This window comes from Theropithecus gelada, chromosome 10 (assembly GCF_003255815.1).
Source record: "Theropithecus gelada isolate Dixy chromosome 10, Tgel_1.0, whole genome shotgun sequence".
Taxonomy (NCBI): domain Eukaryota; kingdom Metazoa; phylum Chordata; class Mammalia; order Primates; family Cercopithecidae; genus Theropithecus; species Theropithecus gelada.
In genome coordinates this window covers 86,828,729-86,852,173 of record NC_037678.1, presented here as the reverse complement: position 1 = coordinate 86,852,173, position 23,445 = coordinate 86,828,729, and the positions used below count along the sequence as shown (strand labels likewise).

The window sequence follows — 23,445 nt, the reverse complement described above, 5'->3', positions numbered from 1 at the left end:
TGTGTCAATTGAAAACCTATTACAATTGCCTCCTCTAAAGCTCACAACTTCTATTGACAATTGGCTAGGGACACACCTTCCCAACCGTTTAGCTTTCTCCGTACACCCAATATTCATTTTCACAGTAGAGTAACGATCTGGTGCATAAAGCCCAGATTGTGTGGGAGACACAGGCCAATGTGAAAAAGCCCATGGCTTTGGGTCTAATATCCACATTCCAGCACGAGTCTCACAGCTGCCTGGAGACCTCCCACTCTGGGGGCTACAAGCTTCTCTTGCCACGAGATAACTAGAAGTACTGGCATAGACCCTAGAAAAGGAGAATTCTTCAGACCAGACACTTGCTGGGTAGGCTTTGGTGAACATGCATGGCGCTTTTTAGGACAGGAGGATATCTCTCTGGGAGGTATTCTTTATCCCAGAGAAGGACTGTTTTCAGACACCTCTGAAGTCAGACGGTGTCCTTGTCTCACCTTGGCCCCTTCCTAAGTTACTTATGTCACCTCTCAGGGTCTTGGATTTGTCATTTGTACGACAGGGAAAATGATACTGACCTATCAAGATTGTTGTGAGAGTTACAAATAACACATAAGGTTTCAGGCACAATTAGAGGTTTCCAGGACATAGTAACTAATGTTGTTGACTAAAAGGTAGGCTTCAATTCAGTCAGCGTACAAGCATTTTAACCTGAACTGGATCATGATGTAAACATAATTTTAAAAACAAATCAAAATAATGGAATGTTAGGAATGATTAAATTGCATTTCCTGGTAAAATCACATTTGAATAGGAGGTTGGAGGGGTTAGGGAGGAACAGAGAGGTTAAAATCAGAAATCTATGATCCAATGAGCGCTGGAATCTTTAGACTGCTGGAGCAGGTTGAGAAAGTCATTATATATCTTTCTCAGGGAGAGACAGAGAGAAAGGGGGAAAACAGCAATTCAGGTACATCCCTTCAGCTGTATTCTTTTTATTCCCACAAAAACAAACCAGTCATCAGAAGAACACCAAATTACGTGCCTCTGAATAAAGATTAAATAGCAGGTCCTGATGCTGTGTTCATGGTCTGGCTTCTACAAGACTTTGGACAAGTCACTGACACACTCAGTTTAGTTCTGGGAAATACTTCGCTTTCATTGGGACCTCAAATCCTCTCCATTATTTTTATTGACAAAATCTCTAGTCCTAAATATACAGGGAGAAAAGTGCCTTTCAGAGTTACTATCAGAGATGAGAAACATTTTTAAATGTGGCTTTAAAGTTTATGAAAGCCAACATTTTAATTATACTTTCTTATACTCAGTTGTCTGGGAGAGGTGAAATGGAACACTTGGAGAAACGCATGCTATTCACTTATACAGTCTGAACAATAATATCTTCTCCGGGAATTAGAATCTTCCTCCACCTACCACAAACCCCTGGCCCTGAGTTTTGTGAAAACCAGATGGCAGAGCCGTGAATGCCACTGCCGACAGTTATAAGGAGTAGAGGTAAACTTGATTAGAACAGAGGCTGTGTTATTATTCTTGCTTGATGTGATTCAGTTAAATATCACATCTTGAATATTGCAGAGGAGATGGGAGAGAAAAGAGACTCTTCCACTTCGGATCTAACATCACGGGGGCATTTCATTACACAGCTTTTACAAAGAACAAGCCTTTGTCTTTTAAAAAAGAGCAAGTGTTTCAAAATATGATTTTCTCTATGTTCTACTGGTAGGCAGGGAAACAAACTTGTCCATCTTTTTTTGGGTCGCCTTTCAGTATTATCCCACTTTTTATTGTCAGCATCTACCTCTCCGGATCTTCCTGCCATCTTGTAATCTGCTATAGGCTGTGACACACCTGTTAAAATTATGCCTAAAATAAGAGTAAGGGCCTGAGACTCCTTTCTGTGACTAAGGCTTATAAACTTTACTACAGAGATGGGGCAAATATATAAATAACATTTTTAAGTTATTTTCAGATTCTTGGTTATATGTTGAACAAAGAAGCTTGCCCAATAAATGAACTCTAAACAGTGGATGGAAAGGGCTGGATTTCTCCCTACCTGCCTGATGGCTGACAGACAACAGGTGAGCAGTAAGCGCACAGACAGACACTCCATTACAGCCTGCAGCAGACCTCAACCCACTGTCAAACCTGAGATCATCACCTCAGGATTTTGTTGGGCCATGGTGTCCTCACCAGTCTTCTATGCCACTATGCCACTATCTAGCATCTCTGTCTCACCAGGATGAGGCGCTTCCCCTTTCTCTGAAGCACTGAATGTTCAGATACCCAGTGGGCCCCAAGGAAGGCCTTATTGGGTCCACCAAGTCCTGAGACGCAGAGCGAGCAGTCTGTTTATGGGTAGTGGTAGTGACAGGAAAACCACAGCGTCCCCTTGTTCAGTCTAATGGGGTGAGTTGAAAGATTCGGCTGTCAGATCAGCGTGAGGCCTCATTTTTCTTTCCTGCCGTGTAGGGTGCCCCTCGCTGCAGCCAACATTTGATTGTGATTAATTTGTCAGGGATGGCTGTACAATGGAAATGGAGAAATGGATTGCCAATTACCGCTAGTCTTCTCTCAGACTGCTTGGCAAACGAGGGCCTTTCTGCAGGTCTGACAGCTCCAGAGCACACTGGATTTAGCCTCAGAGGGAGAGAACCCATTCTTGAGTGTATTTCAAAGATGAAGAAAGGGTCAAAGGTGACTCCTTTTTTTTTTTTTTTTTATTTACCACCCTTCAGGAGATTTGCTGATGTGTGTCTTGGATCCTTGGCAAGCACCATAGGCGGGAGTGTTGCTCTAAAGTTTGCTTTTTTTCTGTCAGTTTAAAACGCTTTGTACTTCTGGTGGAAGTCTTAACAGTGCAAATGAAAGGTGTGAAAGAGTTCCTTCCATCCTTCACACTGAAAAAACCTGAAGGGAAGCATTCCTCTGGCTCCCACTGAGATGTTCAGAACACGCTAATCACGGGCAAATGGAAAATGCATCGAGGCATCCCATCTTTCTTCCTCTGACTTCCAAAAGACAATACAAAATTTCACATTGATAGCTATCGCAAAATAACTTGTGTTACTTATCCCCTCCTAGAAGATATGACCTTTTTAAAATTTTAACAATGTCCCAAAGGAATAGATTCATAAATGAGAAAAATGTCTGTAGCTGTCTTTAGCTTGTCAAGCCCAGTACGTCCCAGAATCAGACTTGCTTCCAAATGTGAGTGAGATGGACACAATTCCATTTTGTACTTGTAGAAAGTCATTGACAAACTGACATTGGTAGGTTTAATTCTGAGAGATGCCATTGCACATCAGAAACACCTGTGGTACAACTGTCACAGGGCTTCACTATTAATTTATTCTCATGTTATATGACTTGCTCATTTGTGGGGTGGGAATGGGTGGAACAGGTCTGGTTTTAGTCAGTGGGAGAAAACTCATTGTTGCTATTTTGTAAGAAATAGATGAAACAATGAACACAATTATTCCATAGAAAGAAGGTTAAAAAAGAAAGTCGTAAAGTCCTAAAATCTGCCTGGAGGCTATATTAAAACTGTTTGACATATAGAAACAGACACACCACATTCTCTCACACTCACACACAAAAAAACACACACAAAATAGGTAACACTTTTTTTATTGTATATAATACATGTGTACATATAAACCTGTAAAACTATAACATATATCTCTATAAATAAAAGGTAATAAAAATTATAATTATTGAGTCCAAAGAAATTTATAAAAATAGGTATTTTTGGGAAATAAAGGGGCAGTGATTAATTATATGTTTCTTTAAAGTTATGTATATTCCTAAAAGCTTTTTTAAGTATTTTATGTTTTTCTTCAAACCAGTATACATAGGTATGAGCATGTATTTATAATTTTTTATAATATATATAAAATTTCTCATTTAGTAGTTTAGGTATATACTTCACTGTATGTATGTGTATACACACAGACAAGCAAATATACTATATATAATATACAATGTATATAATGTATAAGTATGCTTGAAAAGACATACAATATTATATATGTGATATCTATGTATACATGTATATGTGTTTATATATGCACATATCCATAAATAAATGGTTTAATATCTGTTGTATGTGTGTGCTTATTTTATTTTATTTTTATATGTTTATATATTTTTTGAGATGGAGTCTCACTATGTCACCCAGGCTGGAGTGCAGTGGTGCCATCTTTGTTCTCACTGAAACTTCTGCCTCCCAGGTTCAAGCGATTCTCCTGCCTCAGCCTCCTGAGTAGCTGAGACTATAGGCATATGCCACCATGACCAGATAATTTTTGTATTTTTAGTAGAGATGGGTTTTCAACATGTTGGCCAGGCTGGTCTCAAACTCCTGATCTCAGGTGATCCACCCACCTTGGACTCCCAAAGTGCTGGGATTACAGGTGTGAGCCACCATGTCCAGCCTCTGTTCATGTTTAAAATGTTACTAGATCACTAGAAGAAACCGGTGTTATTTTTAAAGAATAACCTTGAGGCCGGGCGCGGTGGCTCACGCCTGTAATCCCAGAACTTTGGGAGGCCAGGGCGAGCGGATCACGAGGTCAGGAGATCGAGACCATCCTAGCGAACACAGTGAAACCCTGTCTCTACTGAAAATACAAAAAAATTAGCCAGGCATGGTGGCGGGAACCTGTAGTCCCAGCTTCTAGGGAGGCTGAGGCAGGAGAATGGCGTGAACCCGGGAGGTGGTGGAGCTTGCAGTGAGTTGGAAAACATGAAAATAAAAACTGCAAATTTGGTTATATTTACAGGCTTATATATGAAGTGGATTTTTTTTTTTGGAAAATGCATGAGAAGCTCAATAGTGGCTGCCTCTTAAGAGGGAGACTGACATTTTTAATTGGGAAGATATTTTTACCATTTGATCACTTTTTATACTGCTTTACTGTTTTTTAGCATGTGCATATCTTACTTTAATGATTAAAAGCACTCCGTTTAAAAAATGTCCCTCAAGCTCCTATTATCCTTGTTAATGTCAGTGCTACATAAGTGTTCAGATGTTCTAGTCATATGTTGTTGTTGTTGTTGCTGTTTTTAATAGGAGCCCTCTCAAGGATGGCTGGTGATCATGAACTCTCTGATCAATTATTAGCCAAGGCTAAGCGAGGGATAGGTGTGATTCATTTCAATGCCATGGGTATTTATTCAGTATGTCCCATGGAACAGGCGCCATATTAGACAGTGAGGGGACAGGGATGCCACATGGTCCACAGTTTTCTGGTGACTAGACACTAATGAGCTGCCATTTTGGGGATGGGAATAAAAAAATCAATTAGTACCTCAAAGACTTTATTTTTTATTGATAAATCCTGATGTATAAATGACCTCAGTGATCATTACACAGTTCGATTATCTGCTCTGAGTCATTCAAAGTCTTAGGGATGGTCCCCTAAGAGAAAAGATGACCATTTGCAGAACTGTTAGCCTAGAATGACTGTAAGGATAACCAATGCAAAACATCAAAATCCTGGCTCTTTATAGTAAGATAAAACACTTATTTGGTTGTATGTCCTATAAGAAAAGAAGATAAATGTATCCCTAGAATTAAAAATACGAACTCTAACTTACATGTTGTTCATGTTCAAAACTGTGTGTTCCCATTTCATTATTTGAAATTTATAAGCCATATTCTCACAAGATAATACTGTGCATTATAATTTTGTTGTCAGGACAAGCCCAAAAGTGATTTAATTTATAATGAAGATAGACCATAGTGCTTCTTTTTTTTTTTACAGGAACATGTATGCATTCATTGAACAAGATTTTACTGACTCTCTACCATTTGTCAAACACTGTGCTGGGAACAGGGGACATAAGGGTGAGGAAAACCAGAAACTGACATTGATAAAATAATCACCCCAATAAATATCAAGCTTTGATTGTAATGAGGGCTATGAAGGAGAGCCATGTAACACCATGAAAGCTAGTAATAAGGAGGTTTGGTCTGCTCAGGGAGGCCAGGGAAAGCATCTCTCCAGGGGCCTTGCTTGTTAATTACCAATAACCAGCTGAAGATGGGCAGTAAGAGTTCTGCAGGCTGAGAATGCCAACAGCAGAGAAAATGCCTGGTAGCACAGACTGAAAGAGAGTCAGGCACAAGATAAGACCACTCTAGGGCTTGAAAGTCATGCTGGTAGTCTTCATCCTAAGAAAAATGTGCTCAGAATTTTGGATTCGGCTTCTAGAATCTCATCTCCACTCCTAGGGAACTCTCCTGCCTTCTACCTTCCAAGCAAAAGGAATGCAAATTCCGTCACTCGACATTACTAACGGTGAATTCCATAGCCTGTAACATTGTATTCCAAGAAAAGGGGAGGCAGAGATGGGATGGGGATTAGAAGAGTGTAGGTTCCAGGGTGGGGAACTGAAGGAAAAATGTCATGGCCTCTTACAAAGATAAATACTTGGGCTTTACACAGGCCTGAACCAGTCTCTATTCACCTCTTCGGTATCTTCTAATAGCATGAGAAACAGGGCCACTATCTCTTACCATGAGTCACTCCCCGGTTAGATTTCTTTCCTGCTTCACCCCGCTGCAGAACACAAAACAGCTTCATTGATTTTACCCCATGTTTCCAGTGTCCTAAGCAAGCACAGCATTTCCTGGGGTTTCCTAAGGATGGCTACTGCTAGAGACAAGATAATACACTGGGATAGAAAAGGTCAAGGTCAGTTTGTCCAGCATGGCAGTTCGATTGGACACTGGACTTCACTCCTGGAAAGAAAGCTGGGTGGAGATTGTGGCAGGCCTAGGGTAGGAAGTGAGGCAGGGGCTGGAGAAGTGGCCATGGCAGCCCTGGGACTGGAGAGCCTGGCAGGAAAATAAGGGAACCCCATCTTCCCACTTACCTAGTTGCTTTTAGCAGCTCTAACACTGTGGCCCCTTTGAGATGGGCACTGCCTCACTTGAGATAGAACGTGTGAAGTGGAAGGAGTTGGTAGTGTGAAGAGGAGGCAAAGAGCACGAAGTCGAAACAGCAGGAAAGCAAAGGCACAGAGGAATCTGCAGGCCCCAGCTCCTCTGCTAGCCAGGCTCTGCCTGCCCGGGAATGGGTGCCCTGCCATAGCTTGCAGCCGGCTTGCTTTAGCTTCTTGGCATTTCTGTCTGTTGTTGCTCATCTCCTTCACCACCTTCCCATGGTCACCACAATTCCTATTTCTTACCCCTTCCTATGGCTGGACAGGTAGTTTGGAGTGAGGCCTGTTGGGATAAGAACTGCACTGGGATACTTCCTACACAACACACACACACACACACACACACACACACACACACTGCACTCTTAGGTCCCAGTACTGCCACTGCCTTTAACATGTGCAGAAATATCTTTAAAAAACCTTTCAAGTCAAGTATTTTTACATTTCCTGGACCCCTCGATGCATATCACTGTTTTATCCTGGCCATGAGGCACATTTTCATTGTTTTATGAAGGATGGAAAAAGCTGATGAGACCTCCTTTCCTTCTATAAACAACATGGGAAAACAGCAACTGTGCACTTCTATCTTTTTCACTAAGGATGAGAAGATAAAATATTTGCAAAGTTGAAAAAAAAATTGAAAGGCCATAATTTAGGATGCTAACCTTTCCCTACAGCAGTGCTGGCAGATCTTTCCGGCTTGCTAAGGGATTCAGAATTTGCGGAAGCTTGGAGCCCCTGAGCTGCTGGTGATCACTTTCACAGGTTCCTGTAATTATATGCAAGGGCTGGCATTTGCAAGGTTGGTCGAATGCCTGGCTTTTCAAACTGGGGTGTTGGCAGTGTGCCAGAGGCACCATAAACCATGGGATGTGTGCCTTCCTGAGGGTTCATGTACAAGATTTATTGGGGGAGGGCCATAAAATTACTTAATTAGTGAGTAATGTTAAGCATTTTGTTTTAAGAAGGAGGTTGCAAAATGCCTATGCTTTAGAATATAACGTTTTATTTCAACAACAACGAAAATCCTCCCTTGCACCAGGCTATCTATGCCTTGGTACCCTGAGGATACAGATGCATCACATTTAACTATAAAGGAGCTTTCATGATAAAGAGGAAGAATGATATGATGTATAGAAGGATGGATGTGCAGGTATTTTCTATATTAACTCAGTCTTCAGAAGTCACTGATGATGAACCCAATCGCTGAAGGTGGGGTAGTTCATATAAACAGGATTTGGCTAGAAGAAGCAGCTTGGGTGGAAGAAGACAGAGAGGAGAGATGGGGACCTAGAGAAAGTGTGGCCATCATGACATTTATTGACACAAATCTTTGGGACTCTACTCAGTTCTGGAAGAGCCTCAATTCAAATCCTTTCTTTCTTTTAAAAGCAGAAGGTATATATTAATGCTGTTCCCATCTAACATATGAGGAAGCTTGGAACTACAGTTAAAAGAAGAGGTCAGCAAGGGGACCATCCTGGGTTTCATGTTTATCCGATTCCCAGACCTCTTCCCTTGCTATTTCACCCTATTAGCCGGACAGGGCATTGGTCTCGGCTCTGACATGAACTAGTTGGATGTTGCTAGGCAAGTCACTCAGCAACTCTGGGTCTCATTCTTCCCAGCCAGGAAAATAAGGATCTAGGACAAGTAGGATTTCCAAAATGCCTTTCAGCTCCAAGAGCCTATGATCTTAGAAATGAAAAACTGTGCAAGCTTTCTGGGTATTTTGGGAAACAAAACACAAGCATCGGACTTTTCCCCTCTGTAAGCTAAGTGGCAGGGTAACTGTTATCTACTCTCCTGGGTGCCCTGGGTTAGAAGGAAGCATTTAAAATCTATGTACAGAGAAACATGATTTGTGTTTGTCCGTAAGAATCCGCTGTCTTATGACACATAACTTCACATTTCAGACCACAGATAACTATACTTACTCTCTCTCTCTCATGGAAAGCTTGTATTTATTTACAGTCAAAACAAAATGTTTCCTTTTTATTCCTAGGACTTAGTTAAATTTTAGGGAGCTTGGAAGTGCTTAAGCAAGCTGACTATTTTTTAAACAATTAGCTACAGTGGTTATGTAGAAAGCGTGGTGTGATAATGTTACAAACAGGCTTCACTTCCAGAGAGCTGAACTCACAGGCTATACCACAGGACCCAGAGGTGACTGAGATGAGGCACCTGGATTTCATAAAAGCAGCACATTCAAGCAAACAGAAAGCAAGGTGGCTCTCATCATAAGGGACCACTGGCTGGTATCATTCAGAACAAAAGTAAAGCCTTCTTCAAATAGTGAAGTATTTGTTCAATAGTGTAGACAGAGTCCTAGAATCTAAGTGATAGCAGTGAACAAAATAATCAAAGTCCCTGCCCTAAAAGAACTCAGGATCTACTAGCAGGACAATAATGACAGCAGCAGTTACAAGAATAATGTTACTATTAAAAATAATAGTAATAATAATTGTTAAATGTTTATATTTATACATCTGACACTATGATAAGCATTTTAATGCATTATTCAATTTAATCTTTGCAACAACTCCATGGTATAGGCATTATTACCTATATTATCCTCATTATTAACCTCATTTTACAATTATTAACCTCATATTACAACAATTATACCACTAAAAACCTCAATAATTATACCACTATTAACCTCATTTTAGAATTGAGGTTATTAAGGCCTAGGAAGATTAAGCAATTTGCATGAGGCCACACAGCCAACAAGAGACTCAGAATTTGAACCTAGATCTATGGGAGCCTGAAGTCCATGCCCAAAGCCACTTTGATACATGCTTTCCTTCCACGACGTTCTTTGGTACTCTAAGAGAACTCTGAGGTGATGTGTACAGACTGACTATACACAGAGATACAGACCATGTTTCAAGAAACCTACATCACTGCATAGGCCAGCAGGACACCAGAGCCATCAAGCAAAAGTAGCTTTGGAGAGGCCTGAGAGGAACTGGGGGAGCAAAAAATGGAAACAGCAAGGAAGACTAAAAATTAACTACAGAACACTACTGTTTTACATTTATATTGTGTATATTTAGCTATGCAATCATGCTTGAATTAACTGCATCTAAGCATCGTTCATAACAGCCAAAAAGTAGAAAGAGTCCAAATATCCTGAATGAATAGACAAAATGTGGAACATCGATACAAAGGAACACTAAATAAAAAGAAATTAATTATGGATGCATGCTACGACATGGATGAACTTTGAAAATATTATGCTACATGAAGGAAGCTAGTCACAAAAGATCACATAGTTTATGATTCCATTTACATGAAATACCCAAAATAGGCAACTCTATAGAGACCAAGTGTAGATTAGCAGTCGCTTAAGGCTGAGGGAGAGGGGACAGAGTGACAGCTAATGTGGGATTTCTTTTGGGCATGATGAACATAGATTATGATGATGGTTGTGTACCTCAGTGAAACCGCTGTAAAAATTAACCATATATAAAAGATTAGGCTCTATTTTGATTAACTGACTCTCCTGTTACCCTCTTAAAATCTAAATGAAATCATTCCTTAAAGTAAGTAAAAAAATGGAAACCAGGGTGTCATAGACTCAGTAATTATTCAATCCAGAGTGTGGTTTCCAGAGTAGACAGAACAGGCCAGTGGCCTCCTTACATTGGGGAGCTATTTATGTATGTTTTAGCCGTGAAACAGATATTTATTAAGATTTACTCTGCATCCTGCTCTGAGCTAGGTGCTGGAATATAACAGTGACAGAACTTAGAGCCCAGTTTCATAAGCTAAGTCACACTGATCAGAATGGAAATCTCAAGTAAAGGGAAAGTGCATTTTACCAAAAATGCAATTGCTTAAGAAGATCTAGGAATGTTTTGGTAAAACTGGATTCATTTAGAACATGTAGAAATGAAGTCAGGTCAATAAAGTACAAAGTGAGGTAATTTCATGTCGATTTTGTTAATTTCAGTTCAATTTGCAGTCACTTGTAGGAAACTCTCCCTGTTGTTCGTGGCTGAAATGGGAAACAAGTATGAACTATTATCTTCAGCTCTAAAGATTCTAAGGAGACTTCCTTTGACTATCCAGGAGATTTAGATTCATACTCATATTATCATTTTCTCTCTCTTTCTCTGTAATGTTTCCACTCAACTCTGATCAGACTCTGCCCTAAACTCACATTTCCCCAGAGTTCCTAGGTACACAGGATGTTAATCCATATCTGTTCAGGACTCCTGGTATGTTTATGGATGACTGTGGCCTCAGAGCCTCAGGGTGTTGCAGAAACAAATTGCAATTGATCCCTCCAAGGATTTCTATGGAAATGGGCCAGAATTAGAATGTAACAAATGATGCAATTATGTATTCACTCTCAATGTATTGATTTTAGTTTCCACTGATGTATCTGAAAATTTTGCAAGGAGTTTTGGTTCCGAAAACTGTAAACAATTGAGGTAAGGTCTAAATATCTAAATATAGTGTCTGACAACTAATGATAGATCACTGTCCTTATGCCTTAAAAATTTCATACTTTCAAATTTGTAAACACTTGGTATTATAAAGACATTTTAATAAAGTATATGCCATCAAAATTACCAACTATTCTTGCAAGGCAAGCACCCATTATGGGTAGCCGACACTGCCCCTAAACTAAATTATCTGCAAGCGACCTGTGTGATTTAATTTGTTTTTCTTTTCTCCTTGGGTGGTAAATATCTAGAAGTCCATCAAAATGTAATATTCCCTTCTTTCCATGTAATAGAATTGCAGTCAGATGTGTAGATCCCAAGATGGACTAAATTTTCCAACATCCTTTGTAGACGCTGCTCACAAGAGCAATTTCTCTTAAATGGAAGGTGAGTGGAAGTGATGAATGCTACTTTGGGTAGACAGACCATTAGATAGAAGGTATGCTTGCCATATACATATCCTTTGCCAGCGCCAGGGTGAGTAAGTAAATGAGAGCAATACCTTCGGGAAGGCATTGACACCTCGGTAGATTCCTGGCTCCTTGAATGACAGAGTGGAACAAATCCTCCACAAGCAGAACGCTTCCTGTTAGCAGAGTGGTAAATAAACATTTATATTCAATAAGCCAGTCTATTTTGGAGTCTTTTTGTTACAACAGTTTAACCTTACCCTAACTAATACAGTCTTGTTCACATACGTTTCACAATACATTTCTAAAATAGTATCATTGACCAAAAAGGATTTGACATAAAAGTCATTGTCCTAAGGAGCGAAACACACTTGACTTCTCTAAGAACTATCAAATTATTTTTGAAGTCCTTTCTGAAGAGAGCTATGTTTATTTACGCTCACCCTTTAGATACAAGTATGTATAAGGAGCAAGAAAAAGGAATGTCATTCAAGACTAGATGAGAAAAACAAGCAAGGACATAGAAATTATTTCAGTGATCAAAGTAAAAGTGTGGCCGGTTCTTCAACACTCCAAAACAGTTCTTTAGAAAGGGCTTCTTAACAGTGCTCCTATTGTTCAGGGTACCTGATAGATATTCCCAGAGTTACCGCTCAATGGATTGGCTCTGCAATTTCCTAGCATAGTTTTTCTATTTCCTTAAAAGGCTTAATATTTTACTGTTTTGTCTATTCAGAAAATCATTTTTAAAAAATTATAGCATAACAATAAGCGATACATCTGAGGAAAGGGTGGGTGGGAATTCACTGATGCCTTCCAGGCTTCAATCACATTTTTACCTTGAAACAACAAGGGAGTGCACATCCAAACCCCAGAAACAGTCAGACCGTTGTGATCTTTATTACTTTTTGAATCACTTAATTCTTCTTAATTTTTGCTTTCTTTTATAATTATTTATTTTTATATAGTTAGAGGGCCCACATACAAGTTTCTTCCATGCACATATTGCACAGTGAAACACTTAACCTTCTCATTAAGTTCCCAAATTGTTCATCTGGAACAGAACATCAGGAAGACTGACACTGGTTTCTCACTGCAGCTGCATTCCAAAAAAACTAAGTTTCCAGGATTTTCATCTCTTTTGTCAGGTCCCCTAGGGGAATCCTGACTATGGGTTTCACTGCCATTTTTATGTACACTGACCTAGCATATTTTGTAGTTGGTCACTTGAGATTATTTTCCAGAGTGAAGTTCGTCCTTTGGGTTCTTAGTTTGATGTCATTTTAATATTAAAGACCTGGGTAGGGTATGGAAAGCATGAGAGGAGTCTGTACCATATATTCTGGGATGTATGTATCAGTGTTTATGTGCATGAGAATGTTAGCTAAACTTGCCTATCCAAATGATAAGCACTCAGGGTTAGAAACCATTGAATAGCCAGAATTTTGCTGTCTGTCAAGTTGTCTCTCCACTGTCTCATAAGTGTTAGCTCATAAAGTGATATACAAATGGGCTATGATGGAGAAGGGCTTGGCCCCACCACTGCATTTTCCCAAGGGAAGTAAGTTACACTGATTCTAATGTTACTTTGCTTTGCCAAGAATGACAATATTTCTTATAATGGGAATACTTTGACAAGACAAAAAACTTAGGCTGCCAGAGCAGAGATTTTATGACAGTGAAAAGAGTCATCATTAGACCATCTGAGAGGAAGTTTTTAAAGCAAATGGAAATATCAAAGGGAAGAGAAAAAAGCCAAAGGAAGGAGGAGAACCCTTAGGGGGATAATAGGAAGGGGTGCATATTTTTGTCAGTTTTGCTCTGGTTCCCAATGCATTACATAAGAGAACTCTTCCTTCCTCTGTAAATATGCACAGCAATGATTGTCACACCTTCTCAAATCTGTCAGCATTTAACGCTGATGAAGAGCATGCCCTTGGCATTGCCATTGGAGAATGTCCTAATTTTTTTGCAAGTCATGTCTGTGAATATAGACAGATGTACTGATAAAAATATTTGCCAAGTAGATATAAGGTTAACAAAACATTGCACTGGGCTCCTTTTCACCAGTTAGAAGCAGAGCAAACTTGAATGCAAATGAGGGATTCAATTAGAAAGTTGCAGCCTGCCAGCATTTGGTGGATAGCAGAGAGAGATCAGGTGATCTGATAGAAACAGGCACTCCACATTGATAACAAAACTATTTTGGATAAACACGAGAGCTGCTTCAGCTAAGCTATGCTGCACTTCAATTTTTCCTCAGATTTACAGCCAGTAACTCAATGTCTGAAATTCCTTCCTCTCTACATATGCCACGTCGTACCTGGAAAGCAAACTTCAAAGTTTTTCTTGTTCCCCAGGGAAAATATTTTCCAAATTTTTAAGTACTCACAGAATACTTTTCAGCCAGGACTTGATTTCTGTTAACTATATTGACTCTCATAAAATTGACTAAAATCATTTTTGCCATTCACTTCTCAGTAAAAATTCCATTGCTATGTATCATGTCTAGCCTCTTTTGTTAAACTTATTAGCATTGGAGTGTCCAAATCGGGCTCAAAGGGCAGAAAGCACGCATGAGATCTGAAATGTCCATCAGGGAGGTTCAGATCTGTTTAGAGACTGCTTTAGAGGCCAATTCAAAATTTTAACAGGAATCTAGGGATTTCAAGCCCTGAAAGCCTCATCTGGATCTATTTTTCCAAAAGTAGCACAGGGCTTTCTTTGGTATTTGACCAAACGAGGCTTTTCATCCTGAGTGTAAGCAGGTGGTCCAGTGCCCTGTGGAACCATCCTGGCAACATTACGTTGGAGCAGCAACAGTGCTCACTGAATGTCAGAGTGGAAAAGTCTGGTTCCTCTTCCAGGGGAACTTCAAAGGAGGCAGCGCCTGCTCTCATCCTGTCTCCTCCTTAAATCAGGTTAATCACATTGAGGATATTCCTCAGGCTGTGTCTTGCAAAAGGCTCAGTTGACGGTTTGTGGCTATAGGGCTGCGGAATGGGAGAAGGCTAGGAGAGCTTCTGCCAGGGTCCTGAGCACCCCCAAAGTACTGGCTCCTGGCCAGGTCCCCCAGACACACTGTGAGTGTGATGCTGAGGTCCGAGTTTGCAGGAAATGGGTATGCCCACTCTTGAAATTATCCTGTTATAAAATCATCTCAGTGATTAAATAACCAAATCCATTTGAAAGGTAGCTCTGCCATCCTCAAAATTTTGTTATAGCAGAACTAGGATTATAGTGAATTTATGGGGCATAAATTTAAAAGTGAAGGTAACTCCAAAGCAAACAGGTGTCTGAGCAATTGCAGCTACTGGAGAGAGGGGCTGGGTCTGGTGTACATTGGGAGAAGTCAGAACAGGGCCTCCTGGATGGCCAGCTGACCTGTATGTTCCTGAGTGACCATTGTTCCATGGGCTGTAATAAACCACAAAGGGGTTCAGCTGTAATAAACCACAAAGGGGTTCTATTTTAACTGAAGTAAAATGCTGTATTTAGTGTGGCTCTCTAACTGAATAAGTTCTTGAGTTTCCATTTTACCTTGACAGGGTAGACACTGCCATACTTACAAATAGCATTTCCAGTTTGAGAATGCCTTTTAAAAACGCATGGGTTTTTCCTAGAATAGAGATGTTTGTCCATTAAGAAAATACTAACCGGGTAGCTTTCTTTACCTGTTATTTTGCCAATCAAGAATTCTGTTTTCTACATCTTCAGTTAGGCAACAATTTGGGTTACAATCATTACTGCTGTCGTGAACCAAAGATTTGCTGAGCTTCTCCTATAGACACAGTGCTTTGCTAGGCAATGGGTGTGCAAAGAATATGCAGAAGTGAATTCCTGCTCTTTAAATTCCAAACCGGCTGTGAGCCCAGAATATGTAAACAGAAATCTATGGAGCAATATGAGGAAGCAATTGATAATCATCCTGACACAAATGCTAAAGAATTTCAGAAAGCATAATGACCACCAAGGGTTGGCATACTCAAGGAAGACTTCCTGCAGATCAAGTTTCAGCCTGTTAAACAAATTTACATGAGAAAAACAACCCCATTAAAACGTGGGCAAAGGACATGAACAGACCCTTCTCAAAAGAAGACATACATGTGGCCAACAAGCTGATGTAAAAAAACTCAATGCATTTATCATTAGACAAATGAAAATCAAAACCACAGTGAGACACCATTTCATATCAGTCAGAATGGCTATTCTTAAAAAGTCAAAAAATAACAGATGCTGGCAAGGTTGCCAAGAAAAGGCAACACTTATACACCGTTGGTGGGAGTGTGAATTATTAGTTCAATCACTATGGAAAGCAGTATGGCGATTCCTTAAAGAGCTGAAAGCAGAACTATCATGTGACCCAGCAATTCTATTTACTGGGTATATATCCAGAGGAATATAAATCATTCTCTTTTTTTTTAGATGGAGTTTAATTTTTTCTCTCCCAGGCTGGAGTGCAATGGTATGATCTTGGCTCATTGCAACCTCTGCCTCCCAGGTTCAAGCAATCCTCCTGCCTTGGCCTTCTGAGTAGCTGGGATTATAGGCGCCCACTACTGTGGCTAATTTTTGTCGGGATATAAAACGTTCTACTATACAGACACATGCATGTGACTATTCATTGCAGCACTATTCACAAAAGCAAAGACATGGAATCAACGTAAATGCCCATCAGTGACAGAGTGGATAAAGGAAATGTGGTACGTATACACCATGGAATACCATGCAGCCATAAAAAAATGAATGAGATCATGTCTTTTGCAGGAATATGGATGGAGCTGAAAGCTATTATCCTTAGCAAACTAACATAGGAACAGAAAACCAAATACCGTATGTTCTCACTTATAAGTGGAAGCTACATAATGAGAAGTCATGAACACAAAGAAGGGAACAACAGATTCTGAGGTACACTTGAGGGTGGAGGGTGAGAGGAAGGAGGGGAGCAGAAAAAGGTAATGGGCACTGGGCTTAATACCTGGGTGATTAAATAATGTGTACAACAAACCCTTGTGTCACAGGTTTACCTATGTAACAAACCTTCACATGTACCCCTGAACCTAAAATAAAACTTTTAAAAAATGTTTCTGTCTACTTAAATGTGCTTGGCATGTTTCTGTTTGGGGCGTGAGATAAACAACACTGGTGGTGATGGTATGTGTGAATTTGGTGTGTGTGCATTGGGGAAGAGGTGTTAAGGAGTAAGTTTCAGGAAGGGACCCAAGATTGGACCTCATTGTGCAATGGCAAGTTCTTACATTTATCAGATCATGTACATGTGGGTCACAGAACATATCACCATGATGGATGGGCACCAAGAAATTTTTCAAACTATATTCCGAAGAAAACACTAGTCCAGAGAAAGGTTGAGGATATAATAGTTTCTATTATCAAATAACTTTAAGAACTGCTGCAAATTAAATCCTCCTTTTAAAGATGCAAAGGCAAAGGTATATATAAATTTCTTAGCACACCAATTTACATCCTTAGCACACCAATTTCCCCCCCCTCACACATTTTGAAAGCACTAGTTTATGGAGATATAGAAAGTGCCCATTGTTCAGGCTAGGAAGAGTGAATATCAATCTGCAAGCCATAGAATATGATCAAAGGCTCCTGGGAATATGGGAAACATGCACCAAGTGATATTTAGAAAAAAAAATCTAGTGAGATTTGGAATACGGAACAAGAAAGAAAAAGAGTGTAACCAGGAAATGATTCTAAAAATCTTATCTACCTCCATTCTAGTGTGACTTACAAAAATGTTGGGAGTTGTGTTTCCTTTGTAAAATTTTTCTTTTCAGCTATGGACCACTTTCTTTAAATAAAATATTATCTCAAACCCTAAAAAAAAGAGATAAAATAAAACTTATCTGGTTAATGGAGAAGGAGGAGGAGGGCTCCAAATAAGATAAAGAAAACTAGTCTGTAATATACAGATCCTGGGAAAGAAGCAAGGACTAAGACAGCTTTAACTTCACCAGGGACATATGAAATAATTTTCAAGTTGCATAATGCTGAATGGTCTATAAACCATAAATGATACGGTTTGGCTCTGTGTCCCCACCCAAATCTCCTCTTGTAGCTCCCATAATTCCCACATATTGTGGGAGGGACTAAGTGGGAGATGATCGAATCATGTGGGTGGGTCTTTCCCGTGCTACTGTGGTGATAGTGAATGTGTTGCATGAGATCTGATGGTTTTGAAAACAGGAGTTTCTCTGCACAAGCTTTTTGCTTGTTGCCATCCATGTAAGACATGACTTGCTCTTCCTTGCCTTCCGCCATGATTTTGAGGCCTCCCCAGGGTTGTGGAACTGTGAGTCCAATTAAACTCTTTCTTTTGTGAATTGCCCAGTCTAGGGTATTTCTTTATCAGCAGCATGACAGTGGACTAATGCAGGACATATGAAGTAATTTTCAAGTTGCATAATGCTGAATGGTCTATAAACCACAGAGATGTAGCCATCTAAAGTTACTGAAACAGGATGTTATGAAGCTAAAAGGAAAGCTAGGTTTCAACCCCAGTGGGACTAACCAAAACCAATATGGCACGTGACCTTTATGTATATCAGTCTCACTTTTAAATGTACCAAAAAACAGAGGGGAAAGAGTCAAGTAGCCAGGACTTAAGAAGTGTTTTCTATGACCTAGCATTGTGAAAATGACTAAACTTGCCTGGTGACAGCCCTCCAAGCCAGCTAACGTGACTCACTCTACTAATGCCATGCCCAGCAATCTTTGCTATTTCCCTCCCATTTGCCACAATGGTGTACTGAACCAGTTATTATATTTTGAACCACATTACTCTCTCTAGGGTGAAATCCCTATTCTTCACAGATTAAAATGGAACATGATCCACTCTAGATTTTAGTTAGTTCTTACTGTCCACTCTGGAGACTCTTTTTTTGATATTTAAAAAGTTCATTTTATTAATAATCAAGAAAACACAAATTTAAACCACAATGGGATAAAATTTCACACTCAATATATTGGCAACAATTTTAGAGACTGGCAATATCAGACACTGGGGAGGACAGGGAACATGGTGATCTTCAAACGGAGTGGGTAGAGTGGGTAGGAGTATAAATTGATTCAATCACTTTAGAAAACAGTTTGGTGTTTCACAATACAGTTAACCATATCCATATAATATGACCTAGCAATTCTTTTGTGTGTGTGTTTAAATTATTACATTGTGTGTTGAACAAATTTTAAGTGAATTGTTAATGAAGTATAGGTAGATAAATATCATATCATAGATCTCATGAGATACTTGACTGTTTTTAAGTTATGGCTACTATATTGGAAAATGTGTTTTCTTCTGCTTTTTTTATATTATAGTGATTAAATAAAATGCCTTTTTAAACTTTTTTTAAATTTTATTTTTATTTCAATATTTTTGGGGGTACATGTGGTTTTTGGTTACATGCATAAATTCTTTAGTGGTAATGTCTGAGATATTGGTACACCCGTCACCTAAGCAGTGTACACTGCACCCAATAGACAGTTTTACGTCCCTCACACCCCTCCAACCCTTCACCCTCAAGTCCCCAAAGTCCATGATATCATTCTTATGCCTTTGCATCCTCATAGTTTAGTTCTAACATATAAGTGAGAACATGGAATACTTGGCTTCCCATTCCTAAGTTACTTCACTTAGAATAATGGCCTCCAGCTCCATCCAAATTGCTGCAAAAGACATTATTTCATTCCTTTTCATGGCTGAGTAGTATTCCATGGGGTATATCCATACCACATTTTCTTTATCTACTCATTGGTTGATGGGTATTTAGGTTGGTTCCACATCTTTGCAATTGTGAATTGTGCTGCTATAAACATGCATGTGAAAGTGTCTTTTTCATATAATGACTTTTGTCCCTCTGGGTAAATACCCAGTAGTGGGATTGCTGGATCGAATGGTAGCTCTATTTTGAGCTCTTTAAGAAATCTCCATACTGTTTTCCATAATGGTTGCACTAATTTACATTCCCATCAGCAGTGTAAATGTGTTCCCTTTTCACCACATCCACCCCAACATCTATTGTTTTTTGACTTTTTAATTATGGCCATTCTTGCAGGAGTAAGGTGGTATCTCATTGTGGTTTTAACTTGCATTTCCCTGATAATTAGTGATGCTGAGCATTTTTTCATATGTTTGTTGGCTATTTGTATATCTTCTTTTGAGAATTTTCTATTTATGTCTTTTGCCCACTTTCTGATAGGATTTTGTTTTTCTTGCTGATATGTTTGAGTTCTGTAGAGATTCTGGGTATTAGTCCTTGGTCAGATGCATAGTTTGCAAATATTTTCTCTCACTCTGGGGATTGTCTGCTTGCTGATTATTTCTTTTGCTGTTCAGAAGCTTTTTAGTTAATTTAGGTCCCAATTATTTATTTTTGTTTTTGTTGCATCTGCTTTTGAGGTCTTAGTCATTAATTCTTTGCCTAAGCCAATGTCTAAAAGAGTTTTTTTGATGTTATCTTCCAGAATTTTTATGGTTTCAGGTCTTACATTTAAGTGTTTGATCCATCTTGTGTTGATTTTTGTGTGAAATGAGAAATGAGGGTCCAGTTTCATTCTACTTGTGGCTTGCTGGGTTTCCCAGAACCATTCATTGAATAGGATATCCTTTCCCCAATTTATGTTTTTGTATGCTTTGTTGAAGATCAGTTTGCTATAAATATTTGGCTTTATATCTGGGTTCTTTATTCTGTTCCATTGGTCTATGTGCCTACTTTATAGGAGTACCATGCTGTTTTGTTAATTATAGACCTGTAGTATAATTTGAAGTTGAGTAATGTCATGCCTTGAGATTTTTTTTTTTTTTGGCTTAATTTTACTTTGACTATGCAGGCTCTTTTTTTGTTCCATATGAATTTTAGGCTTTTTTCCCTAGTTCTGTGAAGAATGATGATGGTATTTTGGTGGGAATCTGTAGGCAGTATGGTCATTTTCACAATACTGATTCTACCCATCCATGAGCATGGGATATATTTCCATTTGTTTGTGTCATCTGTGAGTTCTTTCAGCGGTGTTTCATAGTTTTCTTTGCAGAGATCTTTCACCTCCTTGGTTAAGTATAATTCTAAATATTTTATCTTTTTTTTTTTTGGCAGCTCTTGTGAAAGGGATTGTGTTCTTGATTTGATTCTCAACTTGGTTATTGTTGTTTATTCCAGTGCTACTGATTTCTGTACATTGATTTGGTATCCTGAGACTTTACTGAATTAGTTTATCGGGTTGAGGAACTTTTTGTGTGAGTTTTAGGTTTTCTAAGTAAATAATCATATTATAGAGAACAGCAACAGTCTAACTTCCTGCTTTTCTCACTTGGATGCCTTTTATTTCTTTCTCTCATCTGATTGCTCTGGCTAAAATTTCCAGTGCTATGTTGAATATAAGTGGTGAAAATGGGCATCCTTGTCTTGTTCCATTTCTCAAGGGGAATGCTTTTAACTTTTCCCCATTCAGGATGATGTTGGTTGTTGGTTTGTCATATATGGCTTTTATTACTTTAATGTAAGTCCTTTCTATGCCTATTTTGTTGAGGGTTTTTATTATAAAGGATGCTGGATTTTATCAACTGCTTTTTCTGCATCTATTGACATGATCATATTGGAGCCTCTATTTTATGGTCCTTTCCTATCTTCCTTTACTTTTCTATTTTCCTTTCCCACCACTCCCCTATTTATAGTATACCATATATATTACATCAATTCCCTTTTTGAGGCTCTTTACACATTACCATAAGATTCTCAGAAGCAAAACATACTTCAACTCTCTGACAAGGTAATAAACATAGAAAATGATGTACATAGTATTGGTGTAGGCAGTTGGGTTTTTGTTTGTTTTTTTTGGCAAGGAAAATCAAGACTGCAATGAAAGAACATTCTTATAATAAAGACCATTTCTGCAATGAAGTTTGGTTTGACTAAGGCGAAATAAAGAGTTAGGGTATTTGCCAGGCATAACTTTGTACATAATACTTCCTTTAAGCAAATATTTAAGGTTTGTTATTGGGCATCTGTAAGGCAGAAAGAATGGCCATGATGGGGATAATTGTGCAGATGGTCTAGTTTAGCCCCCTCCAGCCCAGTGCTCATCCTGTTCCCACAAAGACAGGCTGTAGGGGAATCTGAAGAGGAAGAAGACACACCTTAAATTTTTAAATAGTGTGACAAAATTCTTTCTCACTTAATTTGGTTCAGGCCTACATTTCCCATTTTATTTTGCTCAAGATCTTCAAAAGAAATGCCAGATTCAGAAAAAAAAGTAAAGCTCCTACATTTGACATCAATCTAGGTAGTCCTTCCCTGTAATAATGAATTTAAAATATATATCTATATATTAGATTTATACATATTTTAGGCTTCAGCTGACAGCTTCCATGTGAGAAGTTTGAGTTCAGAAAGAATGTAATCTATTTTACTTGGATCAGAAAATCCTTAACATTATAAAACAGACTTATTAATGGTCTGAAAAAAATTATAAAAAACGTTCTTGCAGGTAGGTGGAAGAATATTTAGAGAGATTTAGGCTAGTGAAAACAAGTGATTAAAAAACATTTTGCTTCCCTCTGTAAGTGAAGCATTCACTACTTAAACCAATCCATCACTATGCAGAAAAAAATTGGCAGTTTATTAAAATTCTTCATATTTAGTAAAAGTCACTCTTTGGGCTTTTTAAAATTTGAAAACACAGATATATGCATATGTGTGCATTTTAATTTTTCTTTTATTTTGTAAATAGCAACAATTTAATGATGCTGCTAAACTCTATGTACATTATGCTTTCTACTGAGAAGAAATTTGATTTCATTAAAGAAATATTAGAGGTCAATCCTACTAGAACCAAATTTTTTGTTTAACAAAAAACGTCAAGCCACGATGTATCAAATAATTTCATGTGATATCCAATACAACAAAATTCAAGAACACAAAAGAATCTGAATAGCCTCATGACATTCTTTAATGGGATTTGACCAGCATTTTTTGTCTATTTAAATCCCAGAAAAATATATTCATCAGAGAACCTCTTATTTTTTCACTTAATCTCTGCATTTAACAGCAAAATAAAGAAACACAAACATGATCAAAAGCTGTATCACTTACCATAAATGCCTGTTGAGATGCAGGGAAATGCCTGTGAATAAACCACAAAAATAACAATAAATATTAAAGAAACAAATCTACTCAACATCATCTATCTCAACATCTATTTTGCTTGATAATGGGATGCCCTCTACTTACATATTCAGAGCTAGGAGTTGGAGTAGGGGACACTGGAAATGGGGATATTTGATTAGCTGGTAACTGTTCCCTATCAGCAGTTATATCAGCTCACAAGAACCAACTGCTAAGTTTTCAGGAATCTTGTGAAGCAACTGTTAAACAGCTATTATTAAGAAATTAAATTATGCCGGGCGCGGTGGCTCACGCCTGTAATCCCAGCACTTTGGGAGGCCGAGACGGGCGGATCATGAGGTCAGGAGATCGAGACCATCCTGGCTAACACGGTGAAACCCCGTCTCTACTAAAAAAATACAAAAAAATTAGCTGGGCGAGGTGGCGGGCGCCTGTAGTCCCAGCTACTCGGGAGGCTGAGGCAGGAGAATGGCGTGAACCCTTCCC

At 38.8% G+C, this 23,445-nt stretch overlaps 1 protein-coding gene across 6 annotated transcripts in view; it reads right to left on the bottom strand.

Annotated features, from left to right (window-relative positions):
• The window catches only part of MACROD2 (MACRO domain containing 2), a 2,143,045-nt gene that overhangs the window by 615,790 nt on the left and 1,503,810 nt on the right, over window positions 1-23,445 (bottom strand). For all 6 annotated transcript variants that reach the window (XM_025399153.1, XM_025399154.1, XM_025399155.1 and 3 more), the window contains one exon: window positions 22,927-22,957. In XM_025399153.1, coding sequence (XP_025254938.1) covers window positions 22,927-22,957 — 31 coding nt within the window. The remainder of the gene's footprint in view (window positions 1-22,926; window positions 22,958-23,445) is intronic.